This window comes from Geotrypetes seraphini, chromosome 1, assembly GCF_902459505.1.
Source record: "Geotrypetes seraphini chromosome 1, aGeoSer1.1, whole genome shotgun sequence".
Lineage (NCBI taxonomy): Eukaryota > Metazoa > Chordata > Amphibia > Gymnophiona > Dermophiidae > Geotrypetes > Geotrypetes seraphini.
This window is the reverse complement of record NC_047084.1, coordinates 347,175,446-347,191,818: the sequence shown is the minus strand read 5'-3', so window position 1 is coordinate 347,191,818 and position 16,373 is coordinate 347,175,446. Positions and strand designations below refer to the sequence as shown.

The window sequence follows — 16,373 nt, the reverse complement described above, 5'->3', positions numbered from 1 at the left end:
AACACCAGAGGCATTCTTAGTCGCCTCTGTAAACGCAATTCAGGTCAAACATAGGCACCAGAAATGTAGGCCTTCAAAACCCTGGCCTACATTTCCAGCGCCTATGCTTGAGGTGGCAGCGATTTTACAAACAGCGCTGTTGCATGGCTGATACGTGATCAGCGGCCATTTTTTTTAGGTGGCCGCTGATATTGGCGCCATTGTAGAATCTGGCTCTAAGGGTATGCAAATTTTTGAACAGGACCATTTCATTATTTCCTTTATTGCTATGGTTTGTTTAATGATTGTGCTATTCTGATGCAAAATGGTTTACACTTCTCCCTCCGCATTCGCGGTTTCAGTAATCGCGGTTTCAATTATTTAATGGCTTTTAGCTTGCTGGCTCCTCCCCCCAAATTACATCATCTTGCATAGAGAAATCACTGACTCCAAGTGTTTACAGAGAAAATCGCTGATTCCTAACACTTTCTTCACCGTAGTTTGCCTCTCCTTCAGGAACAAGCCAGGCCTCCCACTATGTTATTTGCGGTTTCACCATATTCACAATGGTTTTTAATAGAAAACAGCGAATAAAATATGAAAAAGTTATTCACGGTTTTTCTGTATTTACGGTTCTGTTAATCCCCTATCGCAGCGAATAAGGAGGGAGAAGTGTAATTTGAAAAATAAAAGAAATGTGTTTTGCCTGATTACTCATATTTTCACGAATGGTGAACATCTTAGACAAATTCTGCCAGATGTATATAAACATATGAGCACAACTGTAGATGTGTGGCCATGTGGTGGTGGCAGGCATTTCACTTGAGCCCTTCTGTGTGGCTCGTACAGCAAAACTGGCCCCAAGATGGGGACACAAATGCAAAGTTTATTGAGAAAGCCAAAGCCCCTTGAGAAGGCCCTGTCCAAAAAGTTAATTTTACCTTCTTTCCAGTAACATCTAGTTCTTCTTCCTTGCCCATGTCTGTGTGCAGATCACTGAATTTGTTCAGAAGCTCAGCTTGGGGAGCAGACACATTGTAGTAAGTAGGAGAGCTGACCAAAATTCCTCCAGTGTCCTTTTCTTCTTTACTGTTTTGAAATAAAGACAGATCAATAGCCATAAATATTAAACAGTTCCCTTATAGTCTTCACCTAAAATGTTCCTTCTTCTACACTTGGCCTGGTTCTAATCAGTGGACAGTAAAAGTGCTAGAACCTAATGGGTTACAAGATCTGAGACAACATGGCTTTACTAAAGGCTTATGCTGATTGAACAATATAAGTAACTAAAACTGGAAAACGATAAGGATTAAGAAGAGAGAACCTCAGAACTGATTAGGCATTTCTTATTGGATCATGAATATAAGGAACAACTGGTTTGGTCAAGTCTATGGATTATAACTCAAGGAGATATTGGGACTTTAATTGACTCATCATCAAGTTAAGTGAGCTTTATTGGGTCTGAATGGCTTCAATACTTAACATCATTAAGAGCCTTGAAGACTGATTGATGGACTCTATTTAAAAGCTTTAGATAGTACCTGTAGCTTTTCCCAGCCTATGATTTTGTCATTAGTAGCACTCTGCTTGTTACTGTAGATTTTAAATGTGTTTAGGATATGAATTGAATTAAAAAAATTAATAAATTAAATATTTAATTAATTTTATATTTTGGTATTCTTGGTATAGCATTTTAATGAATTAAATATCAGTAATTGATTATATTTACCCTACTTTGTATAGTTTTACTAAAGGTAAAACCAAGAAACAAACAAAGAAAAAGAACGCGGATGAGATGTTCCTGATGCAGTCTTTTATTAAGTCAATTGATTGTAGCAATATAACATTCACAAAGAAGAATCCACATCTTAATTAATCTTACTTATTGCATTTCTTCTGTTTATACTGTAAACCGCTTAGAACCTCACGGTACAGCGGTATATAAGAAATAAATTATTATTATTATTATTATATGTATAAGGTGGTATGGTAAATCGTACCAAACAAATCTGGCTGGGTAACCAGAGAATTAGATTGAGGAAATGCATTAGATATAATTTACTTAGATTTCAGCAAAGCCTTTGACATGGTTCCTCATAGGAGGCTCTTGAACAAATCTGACCGGCTGAAGTTAGGACCCAAGATGGTAAACTGGATTAGAAATTGGTTGATGGACAGACATCAGAGGATGGTGGTTAATGGAATTTGCTTGGAGGAAGGAAAGGTGAGTAGTGGAGTGCCTCAATGATCAGTGCTGGGCTGATTCTGTTCAATATGTTTGTGAGTGATATTGCCAAAGGGTTAGAAGGTTTGCCTTTTTGAGGATGATACCAAGATTTGTAACAGAGTGGACACATGAAAAAGGACCTGCAAAAGTTGGAAGAATGGTAACGTATGGCAACTAAAATTCAATGCAAAGAAGTGCAGAGTGATACATTTGGGGAGTAGAAATCCGAGGGTGATGTATGGGCTGTGAGACGAGAGGCTGATATGCATAGATGGGAAGAGGGACTTTGGGGTGATAGTGTCTGAGGATCTGAAGGCTGTGGCTGTTGCCAGAAGGATGCTAGGCTGTATAGAGAGAGAGGCAAAACCAGCAGAAGAAAGAAGGTGTTGATACCTCTGTATTGGTCCTTGGTGAGGCCTCACTTGGAATATAATGTTAAGTTTTGGAGGTCGTATATGGCCAAAGATATAAGAAGACTTGAAGCGGTCCAGAGGAAAGTGACAAAAAATGGTAGGGGTTCTGCGACAAAAGAAGTACGAGAAGAGGTTAGAGGACCTCAACATGTACAGTATATCTAGAGGAGAGAAGGGGCAGGGGTGATATGATAGAGAGATTTAAATGTTTAAAAGGTATTAATATAGGACCAAATCTTTTCCAGAGAAAGGAAATTGGTTAAACTAGAGGATATAAATTGAGGTTGAGGGGTGGTAGACTTAAGACTTAGTAAATTCTTTTTCATGGAGAAGATGGTGGATGTCTGAAATGCCCTCCTGAAGGAGGTGGTGGAAAGGAAAACGGTGAAGGAATTCAAAAAAGTGCATGAACACAGAAGATCTCTAAGTAGAATATGAATGGACAAACTTTCACAAAGGAGATGGTTTGGATAGGCTGGAGTGAGCTTCAACGGTAACTCCAGTAGTTCGAACCTAAGGACAGGACCGTGTGGACGTCTAAGGTCTGTGGCCCAAAAGAAACAAAGAAAAAAGACAATTTAATCATTAATTTGTAATGCATGTAATTACAGGGCAGACTGCCTTTATCTGCTGTCATTTACTATCTTACTATGTTACCTATATAAACTAGAGAAGAAATAACAGTGTAAATTATATTTAACAATAATAATAATAATTTTATTCTTATATACCACCAAAGCCATGAAAGTTCGAGGCGGTTTACAACAAGATGTGCTGGACAATCAGCGAAGAGTTTACACTACATTGTTATCAAATTTTAGCCATGAAGATTCAAGGCAGTTTACAACAAAAGGAGCTGGACAAACAGCGAAGTGGTCACAATATAAAGTCATCGAATACAACAAGATGTTCTGGCCAATCAGCGAAGATTTTACACTATATTATTAACAAATATAAGCCATGATGATTTGAGGCAGTTTATATTTAGATATCTTATCCATAATACCATTACGGCATAATATATTTAGCAGTCTGGCTTATACGGATGTTCTCAATTTCTTTGACCGGGAGACCTGACTGGGAGTCCAGAGAATTGGATAGAGGGAGAGAGCTAGATGTGGTGTATTTAGATTTTAGCAAAGCCTTTGACAGTGTTCCATTCAGGTGTCTAACAAATAAATTGTGTGCCCTCAGTATGGGCCCCAAAGTGACAGACTGGGTCAGGAACTGGACACGTGGAAGGTGACAGAGGGTAGTAGTTTATGGACATCGCTCTGAGGAAAGGGAAGTTACCAGTGGTGTGCCTCAAGGTTCGGTTCTTGGGCCTATTCTTTTTAACATTTTTGTAAGTAATATTGTTGATGGACTGTCTGGTAAGGTCTGCCTCTTTGCAGATGATATCAAAATCTGCAATAAAGTAGATACCCCTGATGCTGTGGAAAACATGAGGAAGGACCTAGTGAAGCTTGAGGAATGGTTTGAAATTTGGCAACTAAGCTTTAATGCTAAGAAATACAAGGTCATGCATTTGGACAGCAGAAACCTGAGGGAACGGTACAGTTTAGGGGGTGAAGAACTTTTGTGCATGAAAGAGGAGATGGAGATGGGTGTGACAGTATGAATTTATCTTAAGGTGGCCAAACAGATTGAAAAGGTGACAGCAAAAGTTAGAAGGATGTTTGAGTGCATAGGGAGAGAGGAATGGCCAATAGGAAAAAGGAGGTATTTGATGCCCCTCTATAAGACACTGGAGTTTTTGGTAAGCAAGGATGTGTTTTCTTAAATTACTATTACAAGAACTGTATTACACTGTATAGAAAGGGAGATTTTATCTCCCTTAAAAACTTTATTCCAAGCTCCTAGGACTCTGAAAGTGCATTAACATAGAAACATAGAATATGATGGCAGAAAAGGGCCGGCAGCCCAACAATCTGCCCACTCCAGAATCCTCCCTCCCGCAAGTCTACCCACTTAATCAATTACGTGCCCCCACCTGTTTGTCCCATCGACTCCTGAAGTCGAGCACGCTACTGGCCTCGATCACCCGTTCGCTGAAGAAGTATTTCCTGGTGTCACTATGAAATCTTCCTCCCTTGAGTTTCAGCGGATGCCCTCTTGTCGCCGTAGGACCCTTTAGAAAGAAGATTTCTTCCTCCACTTTAATGCGACCCGTGATGTATTTGAATGTTTCTATCATGTCCCCCCTTTCCCTGCACTCTTCGAGAGAATACAAGCGCAGTCTGGACAGACGTTCTCCATAAGGGATGTCTTTCAGTCCTGAGACCATCCTAGTGGCCATTCTCTGGAATGACTCCATTCTCTTCACATCCTTTGATAATGTGGCCTCCAAAACTGGACACAGTACTCCAGGTGAGGTCTCACCATGGCTCTGTATAACGGTAGGTTGACTTCAGGCTTTCGGCTGACAAAGCTTCTTCTGATGCATCCCAGCATTTGTCTAGCCATTGCTGACGCTTTCTCCACCCGGATGAGATGAAAGCTGTCAATCAGGTGGAGAAAGCGTCAGACCAGAGGTCCATCACGCCCAGCGGTCCGCTCCCGCGGCGGCCCATCAGGTCTATGACCTGTGAAGTGGTTCCTGACCATTTCTCTAACCTACCTCTGTTTCTATCTGTACCCCTCAATCCCCTTATCCTTTAGGAACCTATCTAAACCTTCCTTGAATCCCTGTACTGTGCTCTGGCCTATCACAGCCTCCGGAAGCGCATTCTATGTGTCCACCACCCTCTGGGTAAAAAAGAACTTCCTAGCATTTGTTCTAAACCTGTCCCCTTTCAATTTCTCCGAGTGCCCCCTTGTACTTGTGGTTCCCCACAGTCTGAAGAATCTGTCCCTGTCTACCTTCTCTATGCCCTTCAGGATTTTGAAGGTTTCTATCATATATATATTGGAATCAAGGTGAGAAAATACATGCTTATGGATGGTGATAAATACATATTAGTTTTGGCTTTTATTTTATCATAGAAGCATCTCTACATGTAAATAGCAGCTTATTTGGAAGCCTGTCTTGTGGCAATACCAGAGATGGCTAGAGATGGTGATTTGGGTTTGAGGGTTACTGGGGGAGGTTGTGGATGATGGAGTTCTGATAGCTTTGGGGGGGGAGGTGTAATCCGGGACATGTTTTGTTGTATGGGAGAAAATGCAGAGAGTGGGAGCCACATTTCAAAAGACTGCTTATGTGGGGGATGTGGTGTGTTTTTGAAATCATTGCTCCAGCTGTATGTGGAGAACCATCAAAATGTATTCCCGCATCTGTTTTACAAAGGGCTCTATGTTTGACTGAGCCTCTTGTAAAATACTCTGGGAATTCTCCACATCCTGACCTGTCTGAATTCCCCTCTCCACGTTATTTCTAAAACAGGAATCTGCATGAACAAATTATTTATTATTTAATCACTTCTTAACATATTTAGAGAGGTATATATTTAAATTGTATGGTAAGAACAGTAATAAAGGCATACTGCAAGTACTTGTAGGTTCTGTGATCAAGTTTCTTTATTTTTGATATACCGTCTATCAAAACAAGTGTCTAATGGTGTACAATATAAAAAGATTGAAGAAAACAATTAAAATAGGTAAATAAAAGCAATATTTTATCAAATATAAAAAATACTATACGGATTCACATTGACGTACATGGAACAAAAGGGAAGTTGGGGAGGGGAAGGATTTTTAAAATACATCGAAGTAAAATTAGTTAAAAAGGAAAGTAAATGGGAAGTGGTGAAAAATTAGGATGGGGATTGCTTCAGAAGAAGCGTTTGGTGTTTCAAGATTTCACGAAAGTTAAAGGCTTGAGAAGCGGAAGCTGGTATTAGACAGTAAAGGCGTCTTTAAAGAGAAAAGTTTTAAGTTTGGCTTTAAATTTTTCAAGAGAGTTCTCTAATCGAAGATCTAATGGGAGGGCATTCCACAGAGAGGGGGCGGTGACTGAAAAAATGGATTTGCAAGTAGTATCGTAAAACAGTTCGAGTATTGACGGTATGGAAAGTAGGTTTTGATTGTTAGATCGCAGGGCCCTGGATGATGATTATGGGATCAAAAGTTTATCTATGAACGCCGGTTGGTTAGAAGTTTTTGTTTTAAAGGTGAGGAGAAGTATTTTATAGGTGAGGCGATGAGTGATGGGTAGCCAATGTGCTTTGCAGAGAAGAGGAGTGACATGGTCAAATTTTTTTGCGTGATAGATTAATTTGACAGCAGTGTTTTGCAATAGTTGTAAACGGCGGATTTCTTTCTGGGTTATACCTTGATAAAGAGCATTGCAGTAGTCTATGGTTGAAATTACAAGAGAGTGAATCAGGATATTGATAGAAGGTGGATCAAGAAAAGAAGAGATAGAGCGGATGAGCCTAAGCTTATGAAAACATTTCTGTTGATGAAAGGTGAGGTCCTAATTTCATCATTCACAGTGGCAAGTTTCACTCATAACTTCAGCACCATCCTTAGGATTTAGTGCCTCTTTACATAAATAAATAAATAAATAAATCAAACCTGGGAACTTTATAACTGTGCCTTTCCTAAGATGGCTGAGGGGGAGGTGCTCATGAACATCTTTGCTTTCACTCAAGTCCCGCCCTCTCCCCTCCACTAATTAACACTCTCTGCAGAGCTGCCAAGAAATCCCAGTTTTTAGAGGGAGATTTTAAGACATACCTCCAGGCCCACTCTCAGCCCCACCTACTCTGCCTCCTGGCTCACCACAATTCCACAGCCATGACACCGACAAGCCACCTCCCCTTCCGGCAGAAGGAGACACTTTAATAAATAGTTGTTACCATAAGACTGGTCCCATGGCAGCAGGAGATGATGTCTTAGTAATAAATCTCCTGCTACTGGTGGAGAGGGAGGCTGCTGAACAGAGTTCTTCATTTTCTAGAGGGAGTGCAGAAGACTCACAAAAGTGAGAGTCTCCTGCTGAATAAAGAAGTCTTGAGTGTTGTTACATATTGATATGTAGAGTTCTTGTTGTATGTGCAGTCTGGTAAGGAAAGACAGAGGTTTCCCCTGAAGAAGATCGATGCGATTGAATCGCTAAAGTGAACGTGAGCATTGGCGTTGGGAGTAGTTCAAGCTCTGCCAGCGCTGAAATTGGTGTCAACCTTTTTGAGGTAAGTGTTGTCATTATATTGAAAAGTTTTTGATACCATGTGATCTTTTCATTGCATCGATTTGTTACCATTGTGAGTCAACAAAAGGATTAATTGTTGAAGGATTCAGGCCAATTTGAGATTTGAGATCCCAGGATGAGGATCTGAAATGACACATGTTATAAGAGATCATATGATCTGAGTATTATATGCACTATGATATGCCCACCCAGTTAGGTTATGGATATTTTTTAAAATACATTGACTAATTTTGCAGACAAGAAGTTTTTGGACTGAATTGAAATTTTGAAAATCATAGATAATTGACATCTGAATGGATGTATAAGATAAGTTAATTATTGTGTATAAGATAAGTTATTATTGTGAATTTTGCCCTTATTACTATATTAAATGTAGGAGACTTGGCATGTCTGTCTTTGTCTTCTTCCCCTCGCAACACCAGCATCCCTACAAGTCATTCACAATTCACCCACTCTGCTTTCAGTCAAGTCCTGAGTCCTGGAATCACAGAGCGCTTTAGACTGAACGGAATCTGCTGCACCCATGCCCCGACCCCCACCGGTACCTGTCGATACAGAAGTGGTTCAGGAGAGGCTGAAATGGACAAATCAAAGTTGATAACAATTGCTTTGCTTTTTTTTCCAACCCCTCCCCTTCTGAGCCTCTCTCACATGCTGCCTGCAGGGTCTGCTCCATATTCACCCCATTCCCTCGTAAGGGTGAATCTGGACGGAGCAGGAGCTGCAGAGCAGGAAACAATGACTCTGTTCCCTTGTCCAACTCCTTCACATGTATTCCCTGCCCCCTGTTTGAAGGGGAAGGGCTGGAGCTTCCCGGTGTTTCTCCAAAGACCGGGCAATTAAGACAAAAATACTTGAATTTCTGGGTGAAATCTGGAGACTTCGCAGTCAGACAATAATGACACTTTGTGGTAATCACACTGATATAATATAAAGTGTAGAGATGCCAGGAATGAACTGAACTAAAATTAAGAACTCGATAGAAAGCGGATGGAAAAGAAAATAAAGGCTCAATTCCCCCTCCCCTCATAAACCCACTATGGTGATGCTTACTTATTCTCATCATAGGCCGATTGATTAAAGACCTTCTGCATCATCTTTCTTCTCAGGTTACTTTCTTTCAGGGCACTAGTGTCACTGGGAAACAGACCTTCCATTAGATCCATCGTCGTCTTCAGTTTGGAGTCCGGATCTAGGATATCACTCAGCGATTTGTCCTTGCTGATAATCTCCTTTGCCAACTCCCGGGACTTCATGTCCTCTAGAGCTGTTTTCTTCATCTTCACACACGTGCTACTACAGCCTTTGGAGCCAAGGTTGATTATTTCTAAATCCCGAGCTGGGTTCCTTGGCGTGCTCTCATGCTGAGTTTGGTGCACATCGGTACAGTTCTGACTTACTTCTGGACTGCTCAATGACTGGTGTTGAAGTTGGAATGACCCCGTATCCCTTAGTGATGTTTCTGGGCTGAAGGATTTTGTCCAGTTGTTTTCGCTGGTCATTGTGCATAGTCTGGGTTTGTCTTGCTCACTGTTAATCCCCTGGAAGAATCTGTGATTGGAATAAAATGTTAATTATGAAAACTGACTTTAAAATTGGGGGTAATATTTTAATGTATGTCTATATGCATGTACAATATTACTTTAGGGATGGGCAGTCCCAAGTTTGGGTTTCATTTGCAGCTTTGTTTGTTTTGTCTTCATTTTTGTATTTAATTTGGGGGCAATGTCATTAAGAGTGTGCCCTCTTTGTGAACAGTATACACTACCATCAGCTACCTCCCACGGTCTGCAGTGATCCAAAATATTCAGTGCCGGGGCCATATCTAGCCACCACCATTGAATATCCGGTTCAAAGTATGCCACCTTGGATTGAGATGGCCAAGCCAAATTCGGCAGCTGGTCAGCTAAGGCAAAGCGGCAACAAGATAGATCTGCTTTTAGGCAGGTCCGTCTAGTCACTAGTCTAAGCCAATCAGTCGCTGAATATTGGCGATGATGTTGCACAATAAAGCCGGTTACCGGCCAATCCAGTGAACCGGAATTCCGAAGGAGATAACCAGCTATCCCCTGCTGAATACTGGCGGATAGCCAGCTAAGTTTCATCTACCAGCCAAGAGCTGTTCCTTACTGGGTAAGTACTTCTGAATATCTGGAGGGCAGGAGGGGAATGTATTTTTACTGCTCATTTTCATTTGTTAATGACATGCAATGACATGGGATAGGTCATCTACATTTGTTATGTCAGTGTACATGACAGTTTACTGACAGATGCTTTCAATGTACTATATAAACAATGTGACCATATCTACCTGTAAAAACCAGGCAAAGGTTAAAGGGTATAAGAATGGTCTTCTAGCATTTATTTTACATTTGTTTAGGGCCAGATTCTGTAAACAGCGCCTAAATCGGCAGTCACATACGAAAACGGAGCCGTGTCAGTCACACTTAGGTGCCACAAACAATCGCGGATAACGGTCGGTGCCTACTACAAAACGTAGGCATCTGCAGCATAGGCTAGGGTTTTACTGGCCTACATTGCAGACATCCAAGTTCTTTTGAGAATCGTGTCTAAAGGCACCTAAGGCCCTCTCTGCCCCCTAACCACACCTACTTTGACCTTAGGCGCCGTTAGGCATCTTTGTGTAGACACGATTACAATGCCTACTCTAGTAGGCACCGTGTGGCATCCACTTTTTTTTAAACGCGTTTTTAATTGTTTTGCAATGGCGTGGTCAATTACTGCGCCGATTAAAGCCAATTAAAACAATTAAATTAGGTGGCAGTAGGGCGCCTACCACTGCCTAAGTTACGACGCCATTTACAGATTTTACCTTTTATTAAGGTGCGCTATGCTTTTTAGCGTGCGCTAACCACACGCTAAGTGCTAACGCGTGCATGTTAGTCTATGGACGCGTTAGCGGTTAGTGCACGCATAGATTTAGAGTGCGCTAAACACGCGCTAAAATGCATAGCGCACCTTAGTAAAACAGGGGGTTAATTTCTATTAATAAAATCAGAACATTAATTGTGATAAAGGCTACAGTTGCAGTATCTCAAAAGCAAAAAAAAAAGGAAAAACAATGGGAATATTAAACACAAATTTTGTCCACTATCACAAAGTCAACTAGGAACCAAGTGTGGAAATAAAAATAGGAAAAAACAAAACCGGGTAATTCCATGTCAACTGGTCCAATTTCAAGGAAGCTCCCCACTCGGTATCTTCTGTGGATACATAAAAGTGGACCAAAATAAACGGGCCCTTAACCCTGGACCTAGTTGAGATCATGTTCCAAAACTCTGGTTATCCTCTTCTGAAAAAATGTCACCAGTTTCTGAGATGGTTGAGTGGGGAGCTGTGGACCACTTGACATAGAAGGAGGAGTGTGTGGCGCAGTGGTTGAAGCTACAGCCTCAGCACCCCGGGGTTGTGGGTTCAAACCCCACGCTGCTCCTTGTGACCCTGGGGCAAGTCACTTAATTCTCCATAGCCCCAGGTATATTAGATAGATTGTGAGCCCACCGGGACAGATAGGGAAAATGCTTGAGTACCTGATTGTAAAACTGCTTAGATAACCTTGATAGGCGGTATATAAAAACCTAATTAAACTTGTTGAGGGAAGGAGGATCAGAGGAGAAGCATGCAGGAGGAAGAGAGAGAAAAAAAATGTTGGATTGGTGGAAAGGAGGCAGAAATGTTGGACTGGGGGGTCAAAAAGGAGGAAGGGAAGGGAGATGGACTGCAGGGTGCAGAAAGGAGGAAAGTAAAGAGAAATGTTACACTTGGGGGGAAGGAGGGAAGGAGAGAGAGATAGGAAGGGAAGGGAAGACATGGAAATGTAGATTTTGAGAAGAAAGCAGAAAAATTAAATGTTAAGTTAATGCCAAAGATGGATGCAAGGCCGAAAGTGAAGACAGAGAGAAAAACAGTCAATGGACTAGAAGGCCCTGGAAACATAGGGCTCCTTTTACTAAGGTGCGCTAGCGTTTTTAGCGCACGCTAAAGATTAGTGTGTGCTAACCATGTGCTAAGCAAAAAATACTAATGCAAGCTCTATGGAGGCGTTAGCGTTTAGCGTGTGCGGTATTGTAGCGCGCGCTAAAACCACTAGCGCACCTTAGTAAAAGGAGCCCATAGTTAAAAGCACAGAAAAATAAAGTCGCCAGACAACAAAGGTAGGGAAAATGATTTTATTTTCAATATAGTGATTGAAATGTGTCACTTCTGAGAAAAGAAAGATGTTAAACTTTAACTGTGAGGGCCGCAAAAAAAAATAGTTAATGTCTTATTAAAGAAATGACAATTTTGCATGAGGTAAAACTTTTTATAGTTTATAGATCTTTCCTTTAACATTTATGGAATGGGAAGAAACGTTCACGTATCAAGTGCACATGAATATGCTTTAAAGTATGCATGTAAATCATGATTCTGGTTGTGTAGAAAATAGTGGCACTTTTGTTACTATGCTAAGGAGGTCAAAGTACCATATATAGTCGAATATAAACTGAGAGTTTTGGGCCCAAAAGTGGGGGGTCTTGGTTTATATTTGAACCACCTTCCAATAATGGTGTTTTTCCCTCCCCTCCCCACCTGATGACCATTGCTGTTACCTCCCTCCCTTCCCTTGATGTCTGGCACTGTTATCCTCTATCCCCCTCCGATGACTGGCACTGCTATCTCCTCCCCTCCGACGACCAGCACTTCTATCCCCCCGATGACTAACACTGATATCTTCCCCCCCTGATGACTGACATTGCTCTCTCTCTCCCACTCCCCGATGACCAGCACTCCCATTCTCCACTACCCAATTCCCCCTGGCCCAGACTGGCATCGCTCTTACAGGCCTGATGCTCTGGAAACCGTCGCCAACACTCTGTGTTGGTGAGGTGAAGGGCCTTGAGTGTCTGTGCATGCTGAAGGCCTGCTGGCTCCCACCCTTTCCGGGACTCTTGGAGTCCAGAAGCCTTGAGCACACGCATATGGCCCTTCACCAGCATAGTGTCGATGATGATTTCCAGAGCATCAGGCCTGTAAGTGCAATGTCGGTCTGAGGCAGAGGGGAGTGGATAGTGGAGGCTAGGATTGCTCAAGCCACTGTTCTTCAATTCTCCAACGCTGCCAGTGGCCTCCTCTGTACTTCCTGTTTCTGCTTGGTTGGACTGCAGCAAAGGAACGGTGCAGAGGAGGCCAGCGGGCAGTGCAATAGAATCGCTCCCATGCCTGTGACCTTTTTGTAGCTTTCGTAGTGAGGGGGGGGGCTTCAGAACTGGGTGGAAGAACATTTGGTGGAACCAGGGGGGTGAGAAGGGAGGGAAGAAGAAAGAAAGGATAAATGCTGAATGGAAGGGGCAGAGAGATGATCAAGGGGAGAGGAAGGAGATGGTGGCACATGGATGGAGAGCAGGGGAAGAGATGGTGAGATGGAGGCAGAAAAATGGAAAAAAACTTAATATGAAAATCAGTGTCAAAGAAGGATATGAAAAAAAACAAATGCATAAGGAGGCCTTGGAAACAGCAATAACAGCACAGATGGAACAAGATGACCAGAAAAATAAAATTACCAAAGATAGGAACAAATGTTTTTATTTTCAATTTAGTGACTGAAATATGTCAATTTTGAAAATTTACATCTGTTGTTTTTATATTTTGGACTGTTCAGGAAAAAATGCATTTCTTTTGCAGTGTATTGTGTGCAGAGTCTGGGTTTCATTTGTGTACAATAGTACTTTTAGTTTGTGGGTTTGCATTTGAAAAGGTGGGGTTTTTTTCTGTTTACTGCCTGTGTGACTGTGGCCAGGTATTCTGGTGGGGATAGAAGTCCAGAAACTTTGGTTGGTGTTGAGGCCCCAAGTAGGAAAATATTTGTCGTCTCTCCTTCAGCTTTTTTGGATTTCAAATAGCCCCAACTGAAAAATTAGTGATTACTTATGGCATGATCCCTGACAAACAACTCTCACATATCCAGATTTCTAACCCTGGTTTATATTCGAGTCAACCTTTTTTGGGGGAAAAAAAGGTTACCTCGGTTTATATTCAGATCAGTATACACAGAAATTTAACTGGTCAGAAACAGCTCCTGACTGCTTAAATTGCCTGTTCGGAGCTAGCTGGTCATTTTCAGCACCACTTAACTGGCAGTGCTGCTGAAAATAACCAATCCAAACTGAAAACCAGTTATTTTGCTCCAAGGGGGGAGTCGGTGCTTGGCTGGTTAATTGCGGATATTCAGCATTTAACTGGCCAAGATCACTTCATAAATAGGACCGCAAGTCAACCAGCCCTATCTTTATGCAGGGCCCGTAGCTGGTTAAGTCCTGAATATAAAAACAAAAGGAATTGACCCCAAAATATCCACAAAGAAGAAAATCCAGAGAAAACCAAAAAAACTCTGTGGAGTGACGATGTTCCCAAATGGACTTTATTTGAAAGTATCAAAGTTCCAAAGGTACACTAAAATCATCCACATAAAATAATTCCATCCACATAAAAGTAAATCGTCCACATAAGAGCCTTAAAGGACCTAGTCTGCTAGGGATACAGGACCCAACACGGTCCGCGTTTCGACAAAAAAGTCTTCTTCAGGGGTCCCTGGGGGTCCTATAAAGGTGTGTACGTGGGAAACAATTGTGTGGTGAACCGGAAGTGAGACACTGCAAGCAATTGTTTCCCACGTACACACCTTTATAGGACCCCCAGGGACCCCTGAAGAAGACTTTTTGTCGAAACGCGGACCATGTTGGGTCCTGTATCCCTAGCAGACTAGGTCCTTTAAGGCTCTTATGTGGACGATTTACTTTTATGTGGATGGAATTATTTTATGTGGATGATTTTAGTGTACCTTTGGAACTTTGATACTTTCAAATAAAGTCCATTTGGGAACATCGTCACTCCACAGAGTTTTTTTGGTTTTCTAAGTCCTGAATATCGCATTTAATTGCCTAAGCTTTAGCCAGTTCCGCAAACCTGGAAATTCAATGCCGCAGCCAGAACATGGCCTAGCACTGAATTTCGGGGCATAACACTGGCAATGATTAGCAAACTGATAATATAGGGCACTGAGTGGGCAAGTGGTGCATACCTCCAATTATACTCGTAGAATTGCACTTTAAATATCTAATAAATTATTGATTGCAGAAAATGTTTAAAAATCCACTTTATGGTTGCGATATTTCAATCAAAAGGAAGGAAAACAGCACATAAACCTTCAGATTCTTACTGTTTGATAACACCTAAAAACCACTCAAGTTTCTTTAACACGTTATTAGACACTAACATTGCTCAAAGTCAATGGAAAGGATTTACCATTTCAATTTTTTACTTCTTGTTTTCTTTAGAATTCTCTCACCTTATTTTGGCCTCTTCAAGTCCTACAGATAAATTTTCATTTCCAGCATCTTCTCCCTCTAATGTAGGAGGGAAAGGAGGTGGGAACCTTTCTAAAGCGCCCGGAAAATCACTGCCCACCACGGAAACAAATGGTGGAGGAGAAAGAAATGGCACTTCAGAATCAGTCTTTGTAGCAGCAGGCGCTAGCTCTTTGACAAACACCTCGTCATCATCGTCGTCTTGATTAAACAATGGAGGGGTTAACTGGATGCAAGACTCTGAGATACGGAGGGAGATCTTCCTTTGAGGAGTGTCTGGTCCAGAAGAGCTGCTACTCTGAGCTCCTAGGCTCTGCCATTGTGGGAAAAGCTTCTGCCCAGATAACTGAGAAAACTCAGAGTTCTTTGCGAAACCATCTTCACTGACGAAATGAGTCCACTTTAGTTTCGGTGGACGAGGTCGTTGAGGTGGTGTAGACTTCTTCTGTCCTCCTTCAGCTGTGCCCTCAGGAAAACTCATATCATGGAAGCCCTGGTTCAGAGCGTTCACGTTCGCATCTTCATAGCAAACAGTAGCTGCTTTGACAGAAAGTCTTGGACAATCTGGAAGATTTGAAGACTGAGGGATGGAACAATGAGTGGCAGAAGCAGAAGCAGGATGGGTAGGATCAGAAGAGCCGGGAGCACAAAGGGTGGGGTTCTGTGACACTTCTACATGCTGATTATCAAATGTAGTCACTTTACCAGGGTCAGAGGTTCTGTCCTGTCTCTGGGTATGTGGCACCTTTTGACCAGACATGTTGCTTATCGCTATCTTCTCACTTTCATTGATACTATGATTATGACAGGAAAGGTGATGAAACGGATACATTGCCTTTTCTATGAGACTCTTGCTAAATGACCTAAGAAAAAACAAAGAATTAAATCATAAGGTTCAAATGAAAAACAACAAAATCTTCTGCCTGTCATCCAGCTCTTATTAAGCTACCTTCATGAGAACCACAGCGTGTGACAGCAGACGAGAACTTTCAAGTCCATATGGTCTACTCATTTTCTATGCTTATTTTACTCCTCATTGTATCCCCTCTTGTTCTAGAACTTCCTCCATTTAAAGGAATGTTTACTGCTTGTATAGTTATTTCTGCCTTTGAGGCATTTCAATGTCTACATTATTTCCTCTTCTCTCCTTTCTGATGTACACATATTTAGATCCTTAGGAGTAAAATTTAAAAGCCCTAGGCACCATTTATAGATATAAGAGCCCATTTCTACCT

General features: G+C 41.6%; 1 protein-coding gene across 1 annotated transcript in view; it reads right to left on the bottom strand.

Annotated features, from left to right (window-relative positions):
• SHROOM3 (shroom family member 3) overlaps window positions 1-16,373 on the bottom strand; it is a 500,538-nt gene that overhangs the window by 11,218 nt on the left and 472,947 nt on the right. Inside the window, exons 8-10 of the mRNA XM_033963245.1 lie at window positions 15,120-16,001; window positions 8,828-9,325; window positions 921-1,068 (exon numbers count right to left, since the gene is read on the bottom strand). Of these exons, the coding sequence (XP_033819136.1) occupies window positions 921-1,068; window positions 8,828-9,325; window positions 15,120-16,001 (1,528 nt within the window). The remainder of the gene's footprint in view (window positions 1-920; window positions 1,069-8,827; window positions 9,326-15,119; window positions 16,002-16,373) is intronic.